Source organism: Parasteatoda tepidariorum, chromosome 5 (assembly GCF_982258835.1).
Source record: "Parasteatoda tepidariorum strain Cologne lab strain chromosome 5, Ptep-v5.0, whole genome shotgun sequence".
NCBI lineage: Eukaryota > Metazoa > Arthropoda > Arachnida > Araneae > Theridiidae > Parasteatoda > Parasteatoda tepidariorum.
This window is the reverse complement of record NC_141759.1, coordinates 3539591-3565964: the sequence shown is the minus strand read 5'-3', so window position 1 is coordinate 3565964 and position 26374 is coordinate 3539591. Positions and strand designations below refer to the sequence as shown.

At 33.9% G+C, this 26374-nt stretch overlaps 1 protein-coding gene across 1 annotated transcript; it reads right to left on the bottom strand.

The window, feature by feature from the left end:
• LOC107453824 (galactoside 2-alpha-L-fucosyltransferase Sec1) lies at positions 1-26374 on the bottom strand. The gene is made up of 4 exons (XM_071185294.2): positions 26220-26374; positions 14188-14387; positions 9629-9880; positions 1-546 (listed from the first exon to the last, which is right to left on the bottom strand). The coding sequence occupies exons 1-4, from the start codon at positions 26314-26316 to the stop codon at positions 82-84; spliced, it is 1014 nt and encodes a 337-aa protein (XP_071041395.2). The 5' UTR covers positions 26317-26374; the 3' UTR covers positions 1-81.

Sequence of the window (26374 nt, the reverse complement as noted above, 5' to 3'; positions counted from 1 at the left end):
TGAAAACAGTAATAATTTTATTTTTAAATAAAAAAATAAATAATGAAGCTCGATTTGTATCAAATATATGCATCACAGCTTTTACGTCATAAAGGGATTCGTGTAGGATTCCCAGAATCCAGGTTTTGTGGTAGATATCCCAATCCAGTCTGTGGGATACATCTTCTCGTACACAAAATAGTCCCTTACAAAACTTGTGTTTGGCTTTAAAAAGTCTGCGAAGTACACTACCTCACCACCTCCGAGGTACCCACCCCAGAACCCATAGGTACCGTAGCTCATAATGGTGTGGTTGCACTCGGTGAGCAACGCCAGATCATGTCCGGCGCTAGGACTATCCGGCGTTGTCACAATTCCGAGATCGGTGAGATTCTTCCGACACCAATCTCTGTCGTCGCTTATGGCCAAGAAGGTTACGTTGTCGTATTTGAAATTGAAATATTCCATCGCACGTTCGAAATATTCTCGGTCCACCTCCCTTCCTTCGTAACCTCGTAACCAGCCTCCTCTTGAATGGGAAAGATAATCTCCTCTTCTGACATGAACCTGTTGGAAATATCATTAAACCATTTTAAAAGTCGTAATAAAATATATTTCATTTCACTAGGAGGCTTCCCCCCCTGTTCGCTGGCTCTCCCCAACCCCCGAAACTGCTTTCGCAGTTCATTTCGGATTGCTTCGCAATCCAATGCTCGCTTTGCTCGCTCATTGGATACGCTCTTAACGTCTAGCTTTCGTATACTTTTTTGAATACTGAAGTTCCGAAAACTTTTCACTGTAGAAAATTCTACACCTGTACATTTCAATATTAATTTGAAATTGCAAACAGTTCACATATTTTTCTTAATCACACTATTCTAAATTTCAGTTGTTGAGAAAAGTAACTGTTGTAAGTTTTGTTTTAAAGTCTTTCCCACTATTTCATGTTATAAAAGAATATGAAATAGTAGTCTGAATAGCAGATAGAGATAATTTCTTTAAAAACACATTTGTTAATTTGGGCATTTGGTGATACAACACTTATAGAATTGAAGGATTTGTTACGTCAAGCGCTCAGGTATCTTAATTTTGATCTAGTTGCGCTTCTATGTCATTTTGATTTATGTTGCTAAGTTAACTATCAAAAAATTCGATGGCTGGCAACAGCATTTTTATTTTTTAAGTTTCTTATTTTTATTTCTTTTAGAATTCGTTCCTTTTTTAGCGAAATGTTTTTTAACCTAACAGAATTCTTTGCCGGCTGTTTTCTCTGTAAATGAAGAAAATAAAGTAAATATTTAAGTGTAGTGAAAAGAATCTTATTTAGTTGTACAAAGCACTTCAGCCAAAATTTGGGAGTCACGTAAGAGAATTATATATATTAGATCAGAAACACATCATTAAAAGGCAGAATGATTTGGTGTTTTCAAAACGTAAACAAAACAAAGCAAACGTTGCCACCAGCGGAAAAGAAATACAGCCAAAATTTGGGAGCCACGTAAGAAAATTATATATATTAGATTATCGGCCTTAAGCATACGACCACCTTTGGATGAATGCCATCAATGTTCAACTCCATAGCCTTGTAATATTGAACCCAACCCAGGAGACAAGAAAATTCCTGGATCAAGCATTCGAATAAACTAACCTTCGTAGAGAACTTTTTTTGGAACTAACCCGTAATTTACGTTACAGGGAGAGAGAAAGAAAAACTCTGACCGTTGGCTGCATAGCAAATAGATTCTATCCCATGATTCATTCACCACTGAGAATATTTCATATATCAACACAGTCAGAGGCAGAATGGTATTGAAAAGTCGACCTGATTCTGAGTTTGCAACTATAAATCTTCAACTCCGTAGCCTGGTAATTTTGAACTCATTCCAAAAGAAAAACACTCTTGAATCAAGAATTAAGACAAACTCGCTTTTTCGGAGGACATATTGAGTTAAACTCACCACACTTAATAGTTACACGGCGAGAATAACCACGGAAGTTTCCACTGTTTGCGTGACGACATACTGACTTTTACCCATGATCTGTTAACCACTCAGTATATTTTACGTCATAATGATTGTCGAAATTGTATCAGAAATAGCATTCAAATCAATCAGATATCATCACAACCACTTCATTGTGAGGCAAGTACCTGATTTATTTGTACCTATTATAATAATATTTTTTTAAAAAAGAAGTTTTTAAAAACTACTTTTTTTCAAATGTACTTAGAAGAAAATATTTTACGTTAGATTTAAAACGAAAGCTGTGAGGCTATAACTATTGAAGCGAGAGCAATGTGCTCTACGTTTTCTTTTTTTCTCCTATTAACAAAAATAAAATCATTTTTCTTTTTCAGGGCATCTAAAAGTGTTCGAAATGCCCTGGTTTGTTGGCAGGGTGCTGGACTAACGTTCGTGAGAACAGGATTTCAAATACAGCCGGCCAAAGACACCTTGTGTAGTGAATGGTGACTAGTGCGCGTTAAATCTGTCGGGTCACAAAGTCCTCCATGTTCCCATAACAAATTATATCTCTGAGGTTTCTGAATTGGAGATTGATCGTTCTCCAGTTCAGGTCAAAATTTCGATCTGTGTATAAATGAATAGATCCGCCCTATAAAACGGTTGTGACATATGAGTGTGAAAGAATTTGAATTCTTGTCCATAGATGGCGCCATTTAAAAACAAGGGCAATCACATCCCCAGCTCCTCAATAGCTTACGACAACAACAACTAAATTCGTTTTCAGCAAACGAGTAAATGCAATATGTTTTATTATTTGGGCTTGTAGGCTTAGCTCTCTATTGAAGTATTATGTAGAACACTTACATACAAAACATAAATATTTTCTTACAAATACAAATGCTATTACTAATTTAACCATCATTAACGATTAATTTACTTGTAGGGGGCTAAGCACCCTGTTCGCTACTGCTCACTGAACCCAATGATCACTAAGCGATCATCGAGAATTTAAATTATTCACTTAAAATATATGCACTAAAAAGTAATATGTTCTTTTCTTACGCTTGAGCCCCCTCCCCGTCCGAAAACGATTCTGCTAAGATGGAACATAAATAATATTTTTAAGTAATCATTTTTTTTAAATAACATTGAAATTAAGCAAATTTAGTGAGTTTACAACCGTCATTTAGTATTTTTATTTACCAAACAGACTGATTAAATACAATTTGTGATAACAAGGGCTGACTGTGTTACACCATTATCTTTTTAAGTTAAACTAAAAGCATATGCTAAATATGAGCCAATTATTTTAACAAAAATTGGCAGATAAATTCTTTAAATGTGTGTTTGTTTGTTTTTTTAATAGAAAGAAAAAATTTTTTATTTTTACGTAGCAGAAAATTCAACTGTAAAATTTTTTTTCATTATAAATTGAATGAAATTGGTCTTTAAACTAAACTTTTAATCGAAAGTATGTTACGCTTTAGCTCAATAAATTCAATTCCCAACCTGCTTGTTTAAAACTCTCTTACCGTCGGACTAGCCATGAGAGGTTTGCGTGATTTTTTTCTGTGTGTAGCGCAAATATGTGTTTATTTGACAGAAAAACTTTTCATAAAAGCAAAATTTCTCCTTGTTTGGTGCTCGATCTACGAGTTTGATTTTTTGGGGTTCAAAATGAATTCAATACGAAGATGGAATCGTAACATTTACGATTTCAAAACTACGATATGAATTTTCTGTTCAACATTAGTTATACGATAAAAATTTTACATCGAGTATCGAAAAGTTCTCGAATGTTCCTCGAATATCGGAAAGTTGAAGAGAATGTTCTAAAATAGATTTCATTGCATGCAAATTATGTTATAGGTTTGGATGATTAAAAACTAAGCCCTGATAGTTAAGGCATTTTTCATTTAATATAACGTCATATCAGTAAAACATTTTTAAGGTATCCTACATTTAACAGAAGTAACATTAAATTCAATTAAAAATTTAAGCAAATCAAATGACTGATGAAGTGATTATAAAGGTCTCTGTTGCCAGCAGTCTCCACTTCATAGCAAAGTTTTACGTTACCATTCTACTCTGCTCAAAAAAATGAGGGGAGCAAGCAAACAAGTTATGAAACCTTTGCGTGATAGCCATGCATGAGCATAAAATGGAGAATACAGGTTTAACTAAGCGCAATACATGAAAAAAGAAGCTAAAAACAATTACATGGAAACTTTAACTATACGGAATGGTATAAAGAGAGCCGTGGTGGCTCAGGGGATAGAGCGCTAGCCTCCCAATGAGGTGAACCTAGTTTGAATCCCAGCAATGGCTGAGCGATTCACATTCCGCATGCGGCTCGCATCGACTTCAGTACTGACGTAAAATATCCTCAGTAATAGATGGATCATCATGGGTTAGTCTCATTGCCATAAGGCTAACAGTGGAAGGTTTTCATGGTTTTCTTCTCCATGTAACACAAATGCGGGTTAGTTCCATCAAAAAAGTCCTTCTCGAAGGCAAATTTCTCCCAATTCTTCCCTTGTCTTCTGGATTGATTTCAAAGTTACAAGGCTACGGAGTCGAACATTGGTGGTCGTAAACCTAAAAATTGGATCGGCTCTTCAACGATGGTCATAATATATATATATATATATATATATATATATATATATATATATATATATATATATATATATATATATATATATATATATATATATATATATATATATATATATATATATATATATACACTGGTGTGCAAAACTTAAACAACAAGTGATTTTTCAGCCACAGCTCCCCAACAAAGTATAAGATAGCCATGAAATTGCAGTATAATATGCACGTAATTCAGTAGAAATTGTATGCAAATTTCAGAAATAAAACGTCGTAGGTGATGTAAGTGTACGTAAACCTTGTGGGTCGGAGCGCGCAGGTCAAAGCTGTGATAAAAGGATGAGGAGCACCGCAGATAAAGACATTCGCTGCAAGTGCAAGTGATTTGTTTTGTGAAACATGTCTTCAAGAAATCATTTAGACGACTTTACTCGAGGAAGAATGATTGGGAAGCTTGAGGAGGGGCGTAGTGTGACCAGTGTCACCAAGGAGTTCGGGATCAACAAAAGTGTTGTTTCTCGTGCTTGGAATGCCTTTAAAACTACTGGTACAGCTGTTCGGAAGGTTGGTGGTGGCCGTCCAAGGAAAACAACACCAAGAGATGACCGTTACATTGTCCCCCAGGTGAAAAGAAACCGTTTTCAGTCAGCGAGTGCCATATCTCAGCAACTGTGCACAGCCACAGGACGACAAGTATCAAGATTTACAGTGGCCAGACGCCTCCACAAAGGTGGCTTATTTGCTAGACGTCCTGAACGCTCGATACCTTTAAAAGTTAGCCATCGACGGCACCGTTTAGAGTGGTGCAGAGAACACGAAACCTGGACACCTCATCAATGGAGTCACGTCCTCTTCACAGATGAGAGTCGTTTTAGTGCTACAAGCGATTCTCAACGTCAGTTGATCTGGAGAGAGGTTGGAGCTCGATTTCATCCCAATAACATCGCTGAAGGAGATCGTTACGGTGGTCCTGGAGTTGTCGTCTGGGGTGACATTATGTTGAACGGGCGGACTGAGCTTCAGATCTTCGACCGAGGTTCTGTAACTGGAGACCGCTACTGCAATGACGTTATCCTACCCCATGTGCGTCTGTTCCGAGGGGCCATTGGACAAGACTTCATTTCTATGGATGACAATGCCCGGCTACACCGTAATGCTAATGTTTAAGAGCTACTGGAAAGTGAAGATATCACACGAATGGATTGGCCAGCTTACTCTCCAGATCTAAATCCCATAGAGCATGTGTGGGATGCATTAGGGAAACGTCTTGCGACACGACAGTATCCTCCTGGTAACACCCATCAGCTGAAAGATGCGTTAAAGGAGGAATGGAGACGTTTACCCCGAGAACTTCTGGATAATCTGGTGCTTAGCATGGAGAGACGATGCCAAGCAACAATTACAGTAAGGGGAGGGCATATCCCATACTAGGGAACATCTGCCAGTTGTACTTACGCTTCTTCAGGCAATCATGTGTAACGCCACTATATGTCAAATAAGGCCTTTTTTTGTTCCATAATCTACTTTAAGCTTTATATTCATTTCTGCGCCATTATTCTTTTACCATCGTTTAAGTACAAAATAATGTACATCATATTCAAATTTCATGTCAATCGGATGATTTCTTGCAGAGTTATGACAAAAAACGCACTTGTTGCTTAAGTTTTGCACATCAGTGTATATATATATATATATATATATATATATATATATATACATACAGTCAAACCCCGCTTAGTGAACCAAAAAAGTTATGAAGTTGGATATAATGAACTTTTTTCTGTCTTCGACTGATTTCCCCCCCCCCCTTTTCTTAGTAATAATTTTGAAATTTCTTCTTCAAAATAAATACATATACCGATTTTCAAAACCATCTATAGAGACTACTTTCATGTGCTCGAATAGCAGGTTTAAAAAGCGGAATAACAGAAATTCAGGAAAAATTATCTGAGAGTCGGGAAGTGTTTCCATATCTGATGTTGAGGATTGCTCATCAGTTAAAGATTACTAATTTTTATTAATAAATAACACATTTTTTGCTAGTACATAATATTTTTCAGTCATAGATATGATTACAATGTAATAAAAGGGAGGAATTTGGGAACCATTAGTGAAATTGTCTGCGAAACCGATATAGTGAACGGAAATTTCGGTCCCTTGAAGGTTCACTATAGCGGGGTTCGACTTTATATATATATATATATATATATATATATATATATATATATATATATACATATATATATATATATATATATATATATATATATATATATATATGTATATATATATATATATATATATATACATATATACATATATATATATATATATATATATATATATATATATATATATATATATATATATATATATATATATATATATATATATATTATAAAGAGCATGAATTAATGTTTCAAGGTAATAATTTGAAAACATATAGTAAATGACGAAAAACTAATTATACGGAGATGACGCAAAATGTTTATTATGGTGTATGGTCCCCCCGAAATTGCTAAGATTGCCGCGCAACTATTTTGCATGGATGCAATGAAATTATCGATGAGGCTTTGGGGAATACTGTTCCACTCCTAACGAAGTGACTCCAAGTCTTGGACAGTAACAAGAGGCCTTGCAGAAACGCTTCGTCCGAGTGCGCCCCAAGCAGACTTCAGACTTTCAGCTTCTAGACAGTCCTCCACGTGTGAAGCTGTATGTGGTCTGATTGTGTATTAAAAGAAAAAAATGGTCAATGTCTGCAGCATACGATACGACATGGTGTTTGAAGATCTCGTCTGCATACCTTTCAGCAGTTAAATAGCCATTCTGAATGAAATACAGGTCAGAATGTCCACCTATGCTGATTTCAGCCCATACGATAAAATCACCCCATCTGCAATGTGATCCTTTCTAAACAAATATATAGGGTTATATAGATTGCACCTATTTCACCACACTAAACACGTTTGGTGCCACACTCTGAACTGAATCAGGACTTGACTGTAAACAGCACTTGACTCCAATCACTTCGCATGCAATCTCGATCCTCAACAGTTCACTTTCTTCGGACAACACGGTGCCTGTCTTGCAACGGAATACACACCATTTGGCCACCCTCATGAAATCTGTTTCGAATTGTTTACCGTGATACCCTTCGTCCTGCTGCCAAAAGAACCTGTCTTTGAATTAGTATGGTGTTGGCTGTTCTATCTCGACAAGCTGTCAATATGGAGTCATTATTTGCTGTGGTAGAATGTGGACGACCTTTTCCTTCATGACGTCAACCATGCCCTGTTTCTCGGAATCAATTCCAGTCTTGCAATGACGCTTCTTGCGTCTTCAACAGCATCCACTACACTTCGTTGTGTTTGCCTGCATTCCAGTCTCCCGATAACACGCCAAGGCATGAATTCTGGTAGATTCACGTTGTCGTGATATTTTTAAGTTTATTTTCTTCAAAACAAAAGCGGGAAGGTTGATTTTTACTCTGAAATGTCGAAAGACAGCAGCTTCTGCGAAATCAAGATTTCTGCACTTAAATCCTTTTTTTTTTCGTTTTTATCGTCATGAACTTTTATTTGCATATGAAATTTTCTTCTGCTGTTTTCTGCAACACTTAAAACTATTTATATGTTGTTTTGATGTAAGTATGAGAAGATATATTTGTGTAATTTCGTTAAATCCATGTGCTCTCCTATTTTTTTTGCACCCATAAACATTTACTGACCGCTGATCCTGCACCTTGTTGTTCTCTATGTCAAGTCGACCAAACTATTTAGCATGTTTTAACCAACTGCAAACGATTCGAGCAGTTGAGGAAAAAACTCTTTGGCATTTTAGCACCCTGATCTTATATCCCTAATCGGTGACCCTCTAGATCACAATCTTATTACATTTGTTTAAAAAAAAAGAACTATACTCTCTGCTTTAAAAAGAAAGTCTTTTCTTTTAACCTAGTGGCTGGCACAGTATAGCCATGTCTGGCTCTTGCGCCAATAAACTTTAATCAACCAACTTAATTTTTTTGAGCAGTGTAGTAGCTACATCCGAATAGTCATCTCACATTCTTTTTAGAAACTATTTTCAAAATTTCTTACTTTATACAAAAATCGAATGATTGTGTCGCAGTTTTTCATTGTTGTCCGTGTATTTTTATTGGCAGAAAAATCACGTGGTAGGATCCAGTTTTCCCTCATTCACTTCCATATTGTTTTGTTTGTCATTAGCCTAAAACAAATCATAAAGGTATTGTTTTTCTATAACATTTTTGCACCCCTAATTTATAGCTATTTTGCTGTACTGCTATCATTACTCTTTTAATTCGTGTGTTTAAAACATAGAGAATTATTGTTTCTTTTTTTTATTATTATTATAATGTAATTCTGCTTAGTTATTTAGAAAGGTGGCCTAATCTCATTAAACATTTCACAATTATATTTTTTGTGCAAATAACATTAATGTACTGTTATAAACTATAGTTAAGACATCAGTTAAATGATTTAGAACTTAACGATCAGCTGCATGAACAATGTGATGCAAACAAAAACTGTATTTAATATATCCACCTGTATTGGTAAGCAAAAATATTAAATTACTATTGTGAACTCATAAAACAATATAATGTTATAAAAATATAAATATTATGGTAAAAAATGTTTCCTGGGAAAAATTACTTCTGTTCACCAATAGATCTAAACATTTATAATAATAACAGAAAATAATATTTGAACTGAGAGTGAGAAGTGGAAGTAGAAGCGTAAGTCAACAGAATTCTTTGTAGTACATACATGTTAAGTGAATAATTTCAGTTTTTGTAAAAAAATTTCTGCCAAGAAACAACAATTATTGCATCATCGGGATTGGTGAGCGGCAGCGAATAGGGGGCGTAACCCCCCCCCCAGTTCTTAAATAAAACAAGAACTTGATGCTTGACTTTTTTTAGTTCGTGTAACAAATTTTAAGAGAAATAAAAGCTTGCATTATAATTGGGAGCGGCTATAGTCAACTAAATTAAAAATTTTGTCTCCTAAGTTATTCAGTTACTTTAAGGCAAAAATGTCTTAACTTACTCCCACATAAACTTTGGTGTGGGGTCTCTGCCTCTTGATCCCCCAGAGGACGTCCTGCGCGTGTTTCCTGTAGGTGGGATTGAATCGGAAGACTTCTCGTATCTCTTTCCTCACGTGATCGAAGAAAGTGTAGGAGGTAGGGTAGACGTTCCCCTTGATGATGTTCGATGTAATCGGAATATGATAATCCTTTTCCTTTAACCAATTTCCAATACTGTAGGGATTGATTTCAACAAACGTTTTCTCATTAAACTAAAGCAGAAAAACAAAGAAGAAACAAGCATGAACAATTTTTCGTTTTAGAAGAATTTAATCATAAAATTTAGTTAACAAAAAGGTATAAAACTGTTAAATTAAAGATGAGCAGAGTAAAAATCCAGATTAAATAAAATTTACTTAACAAAAAGATTTAAAAATCATGACATAGTTACTTGAACAGCATCAATCATATCACACAGATGTAAATAGAACTTAAAAGTGAAAAAACAATTACTAGATCACAGAATACAATTACAAATGATTACGTCTATTTTTTATTATATTGCCACTAAAAGCTAAGTGAATTGGATACCTGCAAATGATGTCATCGTTAGTTAATCGTGACATGTGTCGATTCAGAAGCCAATCATAAACCTAATTAAATATCTCATTTTTGGAAGAGGTACCTCTATTTGAATGATTAAGCATACTGTATTCAACCACTGGAGACAAATGATCACGAAAATGCAAAGGATACGAATTTGAGAAATGGTCGAGCAAGATTACATTTATAAGGAATCATGAATATTTCGATGTAAGTGAATTTTTTTTTTATCTATACCATTATTATTAAAATCATTATAAGAATAGCACTAGAAGACCTACTGAACTCAGAATCCAATTCACAGGATACCCCTAACTCTCAATATTTCTTTTGGCTGTCTCTTAGTCCTGCAGTGGACTGATCGTAAAGACACAGTACAACACCGAAGACAAGCTTCACTGGCTGCTGTCAGTAAGCAGGTGGATGACCACTTTAATCAACCTGAGTAGGGACAGAGAGTGCACGGTATCGACCCTCGTTAGCTGTCCTACCGCAAAGTGCTTGACTTTACGCGCAAGTCATCGGGCTACCAAAGCAGGGGAGCAGAGGATCAAACTTGCGATGACATGTCTTCGGATCATCCTCAGGGATGTTTCCCAGACCGTCGCGAATAGCCCAGTGTACCCAACTCACCCACCTACAATTGTTGTTCAGAGATCCTCAATGCAATACTTGCAAGTTTTTACTTGCAATCCATGCTATTTTAATCATTTGCCCTTATTTTAACCAACATCGCATCACCTATTTTGGTAGATCCATTTTATGTATAAAAGACTTGTTAGATGAAACCCAACATATTTGCTATTGGTATTTTAAATTGTATATAGCTGTTTTATTGTATTTACAATTTTATCAAAACTTTAAACAACTTTTGTAAGTTTCTACCTATGCAGTTTTACTAGTAATCGCCATGCTATCTCTCATCTATGTACTTTCCGAACATAAATGATGCACTTTCAAAACCGTGTTCAAACCTGTTTCAAAACCGAGTGTTTGGCGCAGCATGTCCTTTTTGGACCTAGTGGCATTAAACCATACTTTTAATTCAATTCAATTACAATAGCCCATTGTGCAGGTCTAGTGCGACGTAAATAAAGTACCTACCTTTGCTGCCTTTTGGATTTTTAATTTTCTATTGGCGAGCGAAATGGGCTTCGTGGCGCAGAAATCTCTACCTATGGCAACACTTCACATTCTTTCACCCTCAGCAATAGGAGAGGGAAGTACGTAAGTTTCAAATAGATTAAAAACTTTTGAGTTTCGGGAACTATATGGAACTGAAAACTACATTAAACATAGTTCTAAATGAAAATGTCGCTATAATTTTAAAAAATAATTTTGACAAGTAATAATCGTTGTGCAATCCTATACAACTGAGAAGAGAAGGAGAGGGAGGGTAAGGACGTGAAACCGGTTTTTTTTCAGGGAGGCGTATTCTAGCGTTGCGATGGCGAATAGATTTTAACTACTTATTTTAACCAATTGATTTCAAATAATGGGTAAGGGCAACACTATTTTATTTCTATTATACTGCTTTTGGACCCCTTTATGTTAATTTTACTTTTTGCGTTTTTCGTTATATCTCCAGAACTTTGTAAGCTAATTGAAAAGTGTTTGTGCACAATTGTGAAATTCAATTATCCAAGCTTAATTCCACGCAAAAAATAACTTTTAGTAAATATTTATTATTTTATTTAATAATGGTGAAAAAAAATTTTGAATTTTAAGGTACACATTTTTGCATCATTCTGAAGAATGTAATTTTAAATGACAAAATACAAAACTTGAGTAAAATCGGTTAAATAGTTCCTAAGAAATCGCCATCGCTAGAGACAAACACAGTATACGCCTGGGTCAAAGGCAAGTTAATGAGGTGGTGTGGAAAAATCACTTGAATATTAATTCAATTTTTGCAAACAGTGTGAGTCAACGTGTTGACGTTATTCAAAGTGGCACCCGAAGAGTGGCACACAAGTGGAATAGAAGTAAAGACGAACAGATAACCAATCGGTAACTCGATGTAGATCACGTGTTACTCAATTTACAACTCAGGTTCAGCAAAGATTTAGAGCAGATCAGACCAGTCAGTGAACCACAAGAGAGCCAAAGATGAGAGAGATGACGAGAACCAGCTGCTCACGGAGAACCACAATCCTCAAAGACAGCAGGCAGAAGAATCACCAGAACTGTCAGGGACAGATCCACCTTAGAGTAACAATCATCAAGAGAGCAAGTCAGTAAGATCATCAGATCACGTGACCCGACGCAGATGGACCATCAGTAAGACAGTTGAACTAAATCATTCAGGAGCGGTGATCAAGCAGACAATATTCAGATTAAGGCAATTCAGTAATGCAAAGGAATCTTGAGATGATGTTGAGTCACTGAATGCACCAATTATCGAAGGGAATCAAATCCAGTGATGACGTCAGAAATCAATTCAGCACAAGTTGACATCCATTACCAGAGCAGACTGTTTACACACAGATCATTGAAGACATCAGCTGTTGACAATTAGTATCAATCAATACTGCACAGTCAAAACAAGTATTTCAAATTCATCAGTGAAAAATCGAAATATGCAGTAAAGTAAAATAAAGCAGGCAAAAGATTTAGTTGACAGTAAAATTCACTACAGCATGAAAAATGCCAATTCAAATACGTACAAGCATAGATCATTTCTGAAAATTGTCGTCTGTTGAATCACAATTTAAGTAGTCACAAATTATACTAATCTTCCAAAAAGGATAAACTGAACAACACTGAAGTAGGTAATGGATTAGGGACAGCTTGTGTTTTGCAGCCATATTGAATAAATGTACTTCAGCACGTATATAACGTGAACATTTTTAAACAAATTTCGCTCACCATTAACATTTTTAAATCGACGTAAAGCTCATGACAAGATGAACAATAATGTTATTTAAAATAAGCACTAATCAATGATAACATTAAAATAACATTTGTAGAAATCACTTAACAAACGCAGATCACCTACACTCAGCTGTTGCCATCCCCCATGAGCTTAAAGGTAAAAACATTTTTATTCAGCGTTCCTCATTCTATATGCTATTTTATTTTAATGTAAAGTGGTAGCTAGGTACTTTATTTACGTCGCACTGGAGCTGCACGGCGACTGTCTGGGAAACATCCCTGAGGATGATCTGAAAGTAAGCCATCGCAATTTTAATCTTCTGCAATGGGGATGGTTCCCCTGCTTTGGTAGCCCGACGACCTGGGCACGAATTCAAGCACTTAACGGTAGAACGAGGACCGCTACCGTGCACCCTCGGTCCCTACGCATGTCGATCAAAGTAGTCACTCACCCGCTTACTGATCGCAGCCAGTGGTGCTTGACTTTAGTTTTCTACTAGTAGCCGTGTCTTTATTACGAGAATTTCTCCCATTACGACCAGTCCACTGCGGGACTTTTAATGTAAAGTGATAGTCAATACTGAAAAGATTAATTTCCGCAATATTTTCTATTTTATAAATCAGGATTATACTCGAGAATATCACATTTACTGACGAAGAAACACTTAGTTGAATTACCCTGTTGAGCATTAAATAAACAAACATAACGTCATTTAAAAGAAATTCTGTCTCTGTGTCAGTGTTGTGGACACCATCTCAGCCTACCACGGCAAAGATTAGAATTCAATTTTTCGGGGTAATTGCTGATTGAAATGCAATTTCTCCGATCGTGTATTGGAATGCTACGACGACAATTTTATTTCTTATGAATTGTTGCTATGGATGGAGTGTAAACAATAGCAAACTCCTTAAAATCAGAAGAAATTTAGAAAACTTCCGGAGTATCCTTCCGCTTTTATAATTATTCGATGCCATGAAAGAGGTTTAACAGCTCCACTTCACTTCCTCACAAAGGGAAGATGTGACGAGCTGTCTTTTGCTCTAAGCCAAGCAATTCAATACAATTTTTTTTTTTTTATCTTAAGAATAAGCATGAACTCACTACAGGCGTCTGGATGTCAAAGTACTTGGAAAGGACTTCGTAGTTGGAGGTCTTTATCTGCATATGTCGCTTGTTCAACGCACTCAGTCCAAAGAGGGTTGCATAGGTGAACATCTGGTTGCCCAGTCGGCCCTGATTTGTGTGTATGGTCAGATCGAGTGCATCAACGAGAGGTGGAGGAGCTCGAAAGGTTTCCCCTTCTGTAAAAAAAAAAAGTCATATACTCCGTGATATTGTAAAAATTTCAAAATAATAAGCGAGGAGCAGATTGCTAGAAATGAGCAAGCTATTCTGACAATATGTATTCTGAATATATTTTTAGCTACAGCACAAAGTATGCAGCCATAAAAACTAAACTGATTTACCCATCAACCAGCCTTTGAAAAGTTTATAATGACTTATTAAGTTAAATTAGCATGAGATATCTATCTTAAGAGCCATTATTTTGAAATTCAGACAATGTGTGATAGTTCTATTTTTTGATTGGCTTAATTTTTTTTTATATTGAAGTAGGCAGTGAGAAACAAAGTTAGATCTCCTAAAAAAGTTTTTTTCTTGGACCGTGTTGATATCATAGCTAAAACATAACTTAAGCATTTGGACCTTACAACACATTTGTAAATCTTCAGTTCATCAGGACTGGAAAAATCATTGGAATACGCAAAATAATAATAAATTACATGAAATTTATCCTAATCTTGGTAATTGTAAGACCATTTACTGTTGATCGCAAAACCCAGACTTTAATTAATAGACTACGTATCGGTCATACTCGTTTTACGCATATGCATTTAATGAAAGCCGAACCTGCACCCAGCTGTACTCTATGTCAAGTTGACATTTCAACTAAGTTAACTGACTGCGGACAATTCAATTATTTGAGGAAGAAACTTTTTGACAGATTTTATCCCGATCTTTCATCCCTACTTAGTGACCCCATGCATCACAATCTCATCAAAACAATAGGACTGTATTCATTAATATAAGTAAAAGTTCAATTCTTTTACCTAGTGACTGGCGCAGTATAGCCACTTCTGGCTCTTGTGCCAATAAACTTTAACTAACCAACTAACGTAAAAAAGTTTTCCCTTCCTTACAAAAAATATCGTAGTTCAAGGTATGTTTGAAGTAGTTTATCTATAAAATGCAACAACACACCGTTGCCTAGTTATGAACATGTCCATGGGGGGCATTGCGGCTTATCTTGGTTAAGTAACAATCCCCCTACTCATTTTTTTTTATTTACTGAATATGAAAGGTCATTCTAAGGATAAGCTCTGTGATCCAACACTTGTCCGGGTTATTGAAGCTTTTAGTAAATATAACCATTCAAAATTTAAAAAATGTGAAATCCATATTTTTTTTAGATTTATCTCAAAACGGCATCGTCTTGCAACAAAATGAAGTATACCATTTTTAGGTCATCTACTAACAGATGGAAAAGAAAGATGAATGGGACCTCTCACGGCTCATTTACGAGATTCTGCGAAAGTGCAATGATAGATATCACTTCCCTTTTTCTGGTAGAACTGACGGATCTTCCAAATTAGAAATGGAAATATTAATAAATGATGGTATAAAACTACTGAGCCACAGTACGGTGAAGATCAATGTGATGGAGAACATTGTCGTACAGCATACTTGAATTTTGGAACGAATATCAGCTAACGCCACAGAGCTAAAAGAAAGCTTATTGTATATGGGAGGGATGGAGTGTTGGCGATTGAGATCAATATTACCCATTTTACATTTCAGAATATTAGTACATGTCATTCTGCAGAAGCCACAGATAATGGTTTAAAAGTATGGCAGTACTTTGGTATGGGTTCTGGGAAAAATATTTCTCTAAATAAAGAGGCAGTTCTCTCTGCTGGATATAATGTATATATGTTACTCTTAATGACCGAAATAGGTGGTTGTTGACAATCACATAGTCGCTTTGGTGAATGTTCGAAATATATACTAGATCTGGTGAAGTGCCACTGCCCGGTATGCCCTACATCAATGTTTTTTTAAGGTCACGTGCCACTGCCCGGTATCCATTTCACCGGCAATCCGAACACTGATATTTCTCCTAATCTATACTCATTAGATATTAAAATATCGAATAAATATAATAATAAATTAATATCAAATCGGATATAACAAATATTTCGAACATTCACAGGTGAAAGTCGACATTCTCTTGAGTTCGGTCATTTATGGACATCATCACAGCAGCACACATTAAATAATACTTTCAGTGCAAAAACAAAAGACAGTATGTAACAAACTATTCAGACCAAAAACAGCGTGAGTTAAATTTCATAATGTAGAGCAATGCATTTACAGCGGTCAACATAACTGTATAAAAATTATAACTTCGTATGATAAAATCAACCTAAGTTTCTTGAACACTGTGCAAGGATATAAACTAACTACCATCAAGTGAATCTGATACATGCAAGCTGTCTTGCTAATGCATCGACTAAAAAACTCAATGAGAACATTTTATCTGGATTATTCTGGGAAGTTTGGGCTCTTCCTGAAAGAAAAAATGTTAGATTTACAAACGAACAAAAGGAGCAAAAATTTAATTTTGGGAAGAAATTACAAAACTTGATAATTCTAAAAACCTTATAAGTTAAATTATCAAATTGAATAAAACATTTTTATATAACTAATTATTGTTACAGACGGCACAGTTAAATTTTAAAAAAAAAGACCACTCTGAAGCTTCTGCATCATTAACTAAATACCGTCTTATAATTCTTCTTTCGAAATACCTGCTTTATTACTTCTAAACTGGTTTTACAGATAAAAAAACAACTGTTGTTAAGCATAAATTCTAATTTTATAGTTTAAAAAATGTAATTGAAAGTGTTCTAACAGAATTTTGAAAAATTTTCCGACAACGATATTTATGCAAAAACCTATATTTTTTAGTAATACCCTAGAATATTCGATAATACATTTATATCAAATACTCCAAATAAAGATTCGATACACATTATTTAAAGTATTTGATACAAATGTAAAAATGACAGTGAGGTAATTTTTAGTTTTTGACAGCTACACTTTTAGTTCTCCCTTAACTAATTTCTTTCTATGTAATGCTATTTTATCTTAAATGTATTTCAAATCGTTATTTAATGAAAGTATTTTCTAATGTTCATGTTAAAAACAAAAATTATTTTTTGTCTGAAACACTTTCAAAAATTATTTTTCAGCGGACATCAAATGATATAAACTATAAAAACAACCCTTGCTATAAATTAAGTTTAATTAATCGAAAAATAGTGATACATTAACTATAATAAATCAAGTGCAATATCAAAAAGGGACAAAAAAGCAGTAGTTTGCAGCGTTTCCCGCCAACTACTTTTAACGTTAGTGTAGAAAAGCTTTGCGGGTCCTTGAATTGTTGCAATGAACATGACCCTGTAACTGCAACTGAGCTTTGGCAGAAATTACGTATTTAAAATCATGTGTGACTAATATTTATACTAGCTATAACGAAAATTAGATAATTATTCATTTTGGTCACACTTTTTATCAACGCGAATGCAATCTCGTGAAACATGAATGTTTATTTCAAAGAAATGGAACGTATTTCTTCATTTCTTAGAGGAAATAAAAGAGCCTTAAACAATTAAAAATTAGATAACTTCGCATTTCTTAAATTAAGTATTCACTTTCAAGAAAGGCAAAAAAAAGTTGAACTTCAAATGAACAAATTCGAAAAAAATGTTTTGGAATAAGAAACTGGCGAATATAAAAAATGAAAAAAATATTTCTTAAATATTCCATTATATTTAATGTAAGCCAATTTTTTATTCAAAACCATTTTGAACATTGGTGTAAATTAAGTTCTCCAGCAAAGTTCGTCTCTGTAAAGTAGTTACTACAATTCCAAAGTAGTTTGCAGTTACTACATTTAGAAAAAAAGTAGTTAACTACATTTGTAACAAAGTAGTTGCAGTCAACTACAAAAAAAAAAATACTGTTTTTCTGACCACTGTTGAAGACGTAGGAACGTAATTTTGTTATGAATATTTTAAGAAATTAAAGACAATCCATTCTTCCTATTAACAATCACTTTAACTTTGACTTCAAGTATAAATATTTCTATCATTAATATAGCATAACTAAATTGTTTCTGAAAAATGATTTTTTAAAAATAGAGTGCAACATCTTGTTTTAAAAGGACGCCAGACATAAAAGTGTAAACATTTGATTGATTCGTGGGTTGCCCTGAAAATTAAAGGAATTTTTTTTTTACTTATTCTAACAAAAACTATGTATAATTACCACTTAATCCAACAAACTTGATGTGAAAAGAAATTATTAGACCGAAACTGAACAGAATCCACACTATAAACTGGCAACTAATTCGAACGTTTCTCATCCACTTAATCTTTTATGCATTTTCTTCTTACGAGATAAATGTTTTAAATGATGAAAACGTGCAAAACTTTTCGTTCGTCCAACTTCGTTCTCTCTACACGCACCTTTACAAATTTTCAGTAGATTTGTAAGCGTCACGTTTAAAAATAAAAATTGTTTCACGTTTTTAAACCATTTTTTTTCTCACGCAACTATTTCCAAACAATATTTCATTAGTGCCAACAAATGCAACTGAATAAACAAATATCCAAGGCCGTAGCCAAGGATTTGGGGGCTTCTGTCCCTATTTTGAAATGGAGACATTTTTCAATCGTTTGTTTTTTTACCTTTTTATTTGCGTTAGTTTTAATATTTAAATGGCTTCATTTTGTTTTCCAAATAAAATTTATTTATTTAAATGTTAAAAAAAATAATTAATAATCGAAATAGATAAATGAAGGAGCTATTTTTATTTCTTACGGAGTCTTTTTTTTTTTTATTAATATGAATCTTTCTATGAGCAATATTAAATAAAAAAGTGAATACAGTAAAAACTCGGTATAACGAGTACGGCCTATTACGAAACGTTTGCTATTACGACACATTTTCACGTCGCCGTCAAAATGTTACATACAAAAACTGTATAAAATTAAATGGAAGATGGAATTCTTCTAGTAAAAACTTGTTACAATTTGGAAACTTTTTGTTTCTAACATTCCTGCTTTGTTTCTATCAGTCTTTCATAAAATACAGAGCTAGGTAATTCAGTCTTCTGTTTGCAAAAGTTTCAGATCAGCTATTCACAAATGGTGTTCCGCGGAACCGCAGAATTCCATGAAAGAGTTTCCGTGAGTTTTTAAAACCAGTGATAAGTTTTAAGACTTCCGAATATATTTAGATCCAACCTATAATTCATTATATATGAAATCTTTCGTTTGCTTTCATGAAATTATTTCAGAAAATAGTTGAAATGACACTTTTTATAAAAGAAAATATACTTCTAACAACAATATGGAAAACAAATTAAGAAATGAAGAAAATATTGAGCATTCATAAAATATTGCATGAGTATTTTCCTTTCGAGCTTTTCTAATCAAAATAAAGTTATTAATTTCGTTAGTTAAGAACTATGACTATGGTTCCCTAATAATCATTTTCCGATTTACAGCAGCTCTTTTAAATTTTCATCTCGAAGTAAAACCATAATTAGGTTTATTCTCTGCTTATGTATGTATGATACAGTGAATGACCGAAATCGAGAGAGTGTCGACTTTCACTCGTGAATGTCAACTATCACATAGTCGCTTCGGTGAATGCCCGAAATATTTGTTATATCCGATTTGATAATAACTTATTCTATATTTTAATAACCGCAGAAAATCAGTGTGTGGAGTACCGGTTAAATGCATACTCCGCAGTGGCACTTGACTTTGAAAAAAACATTGGTGTAGGGTATACCGGGCAGTGGCACTTAACTAGGCCTAGTATACATTTCGGACATTTACCAAAGCGACTATGTGATTGTCAACATTCACTGGTAGAAGTCACCACCCATTTTGGCCACTCACAGTAACCTATACACCAAAAGCAAATTCGTAATTGGATTAGGTACGTACATTACAAGGACTGCAAATTTACCTGCCGGACCAAATAAATTTTATTCATAATGACAGGGTTACAATCAAGTAAATTTAAAAGGTGACGCCATATGTTTCAGTGGGATGTTGGAAATTTTATAAGTTTTATTTTACTTTATGTTTTGGAATAAAATGGAACAGTTTTAATATCTAAATACATTTCCTTCAATTAATAAATGAAGAGCCTAGTGGATGAACCAGGTAAGTGACATTTTCAGAGTGGTTATAATCATTTTAAGAAGAAAGTGGTATGCGAACTATCTTATTGAAGATTTATTAGAAGACATTCTTTGCCTTATTTTATTTACTTTTGTGAAATAAAAATCATGGATGCGTACTCAAAACTAATTTAAGTTGAAGTAAAGAGCAGTTTTTTTCTGTTGCATTTAAAATAACCTTATTGATTCTTTGATGTTATTTCCCCTGGTTAACAATAGCCATTTTTAGTTTCAGGGATATTTAAATATCCCTGAAATTAAAAAACGCAACTCAAATTGAAATAGAGGACCATCTTGTATTAGAATACGTTTTCTTTCATAATACATTTCGCTCTCCGCACAACCATTGTATCATTTATTAATGACTTTTGTTTTGTGATACAAAATGAAACCCTTTATGATTTCTCAACTTTCTTTCTTTCAAAATTTATATGAACTACTCGTAAAATTAATTGAAACTTTTTTAATTTTCACGATAGTCCGACTTTTTTTTCATAAGGTACTAAATACGATTTTAAACAAAAGAATGATTTTTTTTACATGTTTTGAAAAAAAAACAAGAAACATATTGTAGAGCAAAAATTAAATAAATGCTCTTAGTTAATATCGAATTATTCCGAAAATAGCAGCTTCTTACGTATTTTTTAAAAAGCTGTAGTAATAAGATGATGCATCATAATGTGCTAAACAAAAAATAAGGGCAAAGAAAAATTCAAGGGCACTTTATATGTATATTATAAAAGAGGATTTAAGTTATAAATATGTATGAGGCAACTTTTAAGAAAGGCTAATTGAAACAGAAAACTTTACACTATTTAAGAACTTAAATATAATAGAGGTAAATCTTAACGTAAAAGGATAAATATTGTTGTTGCTATTGTCTACTTGCCATGCCAACAAGCTTGTTTGAGAAACCAAGCAAGTATTTAAGGCAGAGGGTGCGTTTCTTGTTTTTCAGTGGCGCTATCTATGGCTAACAATACGATATCAGCAGCATACGCGCGCGTCACAGCACGTTTCGCAAGGACCCATTCATACATCCAATCATTCGTCCACAGATCGTAATTTCGACCTGAATCAGAGAACTATCAATTTCCAATTCAGTATACCCAGAAGTATTGATTTACTATGGGAATGAGGAGGACTTTGTGACCCCGACAGATTTAACGAAAACCAGTTACCATTTAATGTAGGGGAGTTACCTCAGTCTGCGGGATTAATTTAAATTTGTAGAGCAGGGAAAGTAAACAAGGACAATCCCTATTTTGAACTTTTTTAAACTTTACTTTTATTATAAATTTAAAAAAAAGGAAAGAAAAAAGACAATTTTCAACAAAAAAAATTATTGCCCAAAGGCGATCACAGGTTATCCATTGGCAAAATGGTTGCTGCCTACTTTTTTTTTAAATATAAATACTTCAACTCTAACCTTTGGGACTGTGTCAGTCAGTTTGGGACCCTCTTTATCTGTGATATTCACCTGAATTAGTATTGAAAACGATCCAGTTTAAACTGTAGGTTAGAATTTCTGATTTTTAATTAAAACATTCAAAACAAAAATATCATTCAAATGATGAAATTCGCTTTTATTCGCAACTCAAGAAATATTTATGGGATCTCTCTGGTCCCGTATCTCAAAAATAAATTCACCAACCTAATGCATAACAAAATTAAAAGTGGAAAAAGAATTCTAAAAAAATTATCAAACAGCAGCGGTCGCCATAGCAACACATGCGCACTGTTTACTAATATTCTTGAACACAGTTGAAAAGTGTGATGACGTCGAAATAAAGTGCGCACGCCATCCAACCCAAAACAGCACCCATTTTGGTAATATTAGGTAATATAATGGGTTACATTCAATTGCACTTAAAGCACATTTTTCTACACATCTTAGTAATTTCAAGTTTGTAAGTTTCATTAGATTTTGTGCAGTAAAACATACAAAAGTTCAATTCTCAATACTGTTCAATTCCCAAACTTCCAAAAAAATTTCAATTCCCGAAGTTCAACTCCCGTTCAATTGCTGCGGCGAATACAATTTTTTAATATACAGAGTGTACTCTTGATATCTCGAAAACTTAGTTATGTCGAATTTTTTTAGAAATAAGAAAATGAATTTTTTCAGAAAAATCACAATGAAAATCTATATTATATAAAACTAGTATTATATAAAACGCTAATACGTACGTATGTATGTATGTATCAATAAAACCGATGATATTTCTTTTCTCGCGCTGGCAACAGTTTTCATTTTTAATTGATTGGATTCGGCGCGCAAGAGCACGTAGTGAGCAACCAGATAACAATAACCAGAGTGAGCATTATCAGGTTGTTCAATTCAGATTCATGCACTAAAAACATGACGATATTTAATTTAAACTCAATTAGGAATTAATTAATTAATTGAAGTGAGAATGCTTTAAAAGGCCGCTGTTGAATTGATATTTTTCTACAGGGAGCTGCCTAAACGTCTAAAAAACGTTTAAGTGTTTGTATTGAATGCATTGAATTTTTTTTATATTTCGCGTTTATTTACGCATTGAATTTTCACGCTTTAAAATGCAGAATATTAGTGAAGCAATATTTGATTATTTATTTTGCTAATATGTTTCTTATTTAGCTAATGTTTTGATTTTTTCACCATGTACAATCTAAATAGCTAATATACTTTTTTAAAAGCCAATAAGAACATTGGTAGAATTCTTCTACATAAGCACAATACTGTGTCTTTGATGATAAAATACTATGTCTTTGATGATAATATATTATGTCTTTGTGCTAGAACATTGTGTTCATTGGCGAGCGAGCGCAGAAAGCCATGGTTCACGGCGTGAACCACATAGGATTGCGTAGCAATTCTCGGGGGTTGGCGAGCGTTAGCGAGCAGGGGGCGGAGCCTCCTAGTTCATTTTAAACCAACTCTTTTCTATCTAATGCATCATTATTTTTGTCTTACTGTTTAAAATAAAATTATCATTGTTGTATTTAGACTTATAGTTAATTGTCATTACATACGTATTTAACAGTAGTTATTCTTATGTTTCATTCTTATGTTATTCTTATGTTTATGACTCTACTTTTTAGAGTCATATTTTAGAATATATTTTTTTTAACTTTTTAGAACGTATTTAGTTCTGAACTTGTTAATTCGAAAACTCGCTATCTCAAAATTTTTTTAGCGTCTCTTCAACTTTGAGATATCGAGAGTATACTATATATATTTTATTCTTCCCAAATGCCCACCCATATATTGATATTCGGGTATCAGAAAGGTAGATGTGTTGACCCCTCTTTCAGGTAGGTCACCGTTACCTCCCACAGTAAGAAGGCCATCAATGACTCTGACCGGGATTCAAACCCGGGTTCTTTCTGACACAAAGTCAGCTCCTTAACCACCATACCAGAAGGAAAGATTATTTTTTTTTTAAAAAGTATGCATCCTAATTAGCTTATGTATTATTCAAAAAGTAGATAAATATCCATATTTCGATTTTTTTTTAAAAACTAGATGAGTTCAAAATAATTAATAGTACGTTTTTATTATTTATTTATTTTTAGCAAATCAATTTAAGTTGACCTTAAAAAAAAAACATTGATGTAGGGTATACCGGGCAGTGGAAATTAACTAGACCTAGCATATATTTCGGACATTTACCAATGTGGCTATGTGATTTAAGATTATTAATGATAAAACGATGGAATAAAACATCATTTCTCTAATTAAATATTTTAAAAATAGTCTTTTGTAGATAATAACGCTCACAATTTCATTCATAACTTTTATTTATAATGTCAGGGTTCCGACGAAAAATGGTTTATTATTTGGGGTTCCACAACCGAGGCTCTAGATTTGAAGTAAAATTTATCTATACATAATATACATAATAATAAACGCGGCTGTGTGTGTGTCTGTCTGTCTGTAATCACAATATATCGCCCCAGAAGCCTCGCCCGGGCACGAAACTCGGCCCATAATTGTGTTTTGACATAATGAAGAAGTATTTTTTTTCTTTTTCAAAAATTTTGATTAGTTATTTAGTTATCAGTCATTTTGTAAGTCTATGCTTTTCGTCTGCTTTTTCGTCTTCAAAGAGCCATATTCAAAAAACTATTAAAAAATGCATATACTTTTCCCCACTCTTATAAATGTATGCTAATGCGAACCTCACAATTGAAATATTAATTTTCGACAACTTAAACCAATAATATACGAAGGAATTAATAATTTAATTGTAAAGTTCGCATTAGTTTACATTTAAAGTGGAAAAAAGTTTAACTTCTGTATTAAAAATGTGGCAACATATTCGATACGTAAATAGAACGCTTCGCTTTGATATATTTGTCGCTGTTCATAATTGTTATAATAAGTTTTTCTTCTTCTTTCCACGCTCTATTTTTTTTTCTTAAGCGAAGACGATAATTTTTATAGCGATATTGTAGTACTTTGTACAACTAAAAATTCTTTTCACAACACTTTAAAAATATTTACTTTATTTTCTTTATATATACAGAGAACAGTCGGCAAAGAATTCGATTAGGTTGAAAAACATTTCGCTAAAAAGGAACAAATTCCAAAAGAAAAAATAAACAACTTAAAGAATAAAAATGCTGATGCCAGCCAATTTTTTGAAAGTTAACTTAGAAAAAACAAACCAAACGATGTTAAATAACAAACCAAACGATGTTAACAAAATGACGTAGAAAGCGCAACTAGATCAAAATTATACAAGCACAACTAGATCAAATTATAATACCTGAGTGCTTGACGTAACAGATATAGAAATAGAATTTGATACCATAAAAAATTATATAGAAATAGAAATTGATACCATAAAAAATTTATTCGTTTTCGTGTTCTTTTCATGTATTTAGCATTTTAGTTTTTTTTTTCTGAAGCGTTGTAGCTATATAATTTCAAACATCCTCAAGAGCTATAACACATCTGCAGCAGAACTGGATATGAAGACAAAATTGCTGGACAGGAACACTTTAATTGTCCACTAATCTTCAGATTTCCGGCTATGTTTTAAAAAACTTTATTTGTGAAAACCTTTAGCTTGGCGGACAGCTGGGCGCCTTTGGCGGCTAGTTTTAAATAAAGATAAAATAAAAAGTGGTACATAACATTTTTAATTTTTTTATGGTTATTTTAACATTAAATGTGTATATTTGCATATAACGACAAGCTCGCTATTATAATAACAATTTCATCTGCTACTATAAACTGTCGGACTTTTACAGTATACATTTATAAATTCATTAACAAAAGAGAGTTTTAAACAGTGACATCAAAATGGGCATTTTATTTTGGAATCCATTTATAATTATGTAACTTAAATTTGGCCCTCCTCCAAGGCTACGTTAGGGGATGTGCAGCCCCTCAAGATACACCATTGGGGCCCGTTTTAGGGTTGATCGGTCCATGTAACGAATTGTGATTCTTGAGCCGTGATGGCTCAAGGGATAGAGCCTTCCAATGAGGTTAAACGGGTTCGAATCCCAGCGATGACTGCACCCGACCACAGTGTCGATGTAAAATATCTTCAGTGGTAAGCGGATCATGGGTTAGCGTCCCGTCAGTCTAACCATGGGAGGTTTTCCTCACCATGTAACGCAAATGCGAGTTTGTTCCGTCAAAAAATTCTCCACGAAGGCAAATACTGGAGTTCTCTTGTCTTCTGGATTGGGTTCAAAATGACAAGGCTCCGGAGTTGAACATGAGTGGCCGTAAAAACCATACTATTGGATCGGCTGTTATAAAATAAAACATTTTGACTCTTCGTAAGTAGAAGAATGAATCTTAAATTACCTGAGTTCTCATATGGAATCAAATAAAAGATGACGAAACAAACACAGGAAAGAATGGCGAGCACATAAAGTATTTTGTAGAGCTGCCCGATATCCATCTGCTGCTGAAATAATCCACCTCCTTATCTTCACCTTTTACAGGTAAAATGTACCAGA

Coding starts and splice junctions, on each gene's coding strand:
- LOC107453824 (XM_071185294.2), bottom strand. CDS start 26,316: ATGGATATCGGGCAGCTCTACAAAATACTTTATGTGCTCGCCATTCTT. Junction 14,388..26,219: donor GATTCCATATGAGAACTCAG/GTAATTTAAGAT, acceptor TTTTTTTTACAG/AAGGGGAAACCTTTCGAGCT. Junction 547..9,628: donor ACACCAAAGTTTATGTGGGA/GTAAGTTAAGAC, acceptor TATTTCCAACAG/GTTCATGTCAGAAGAGGAGA.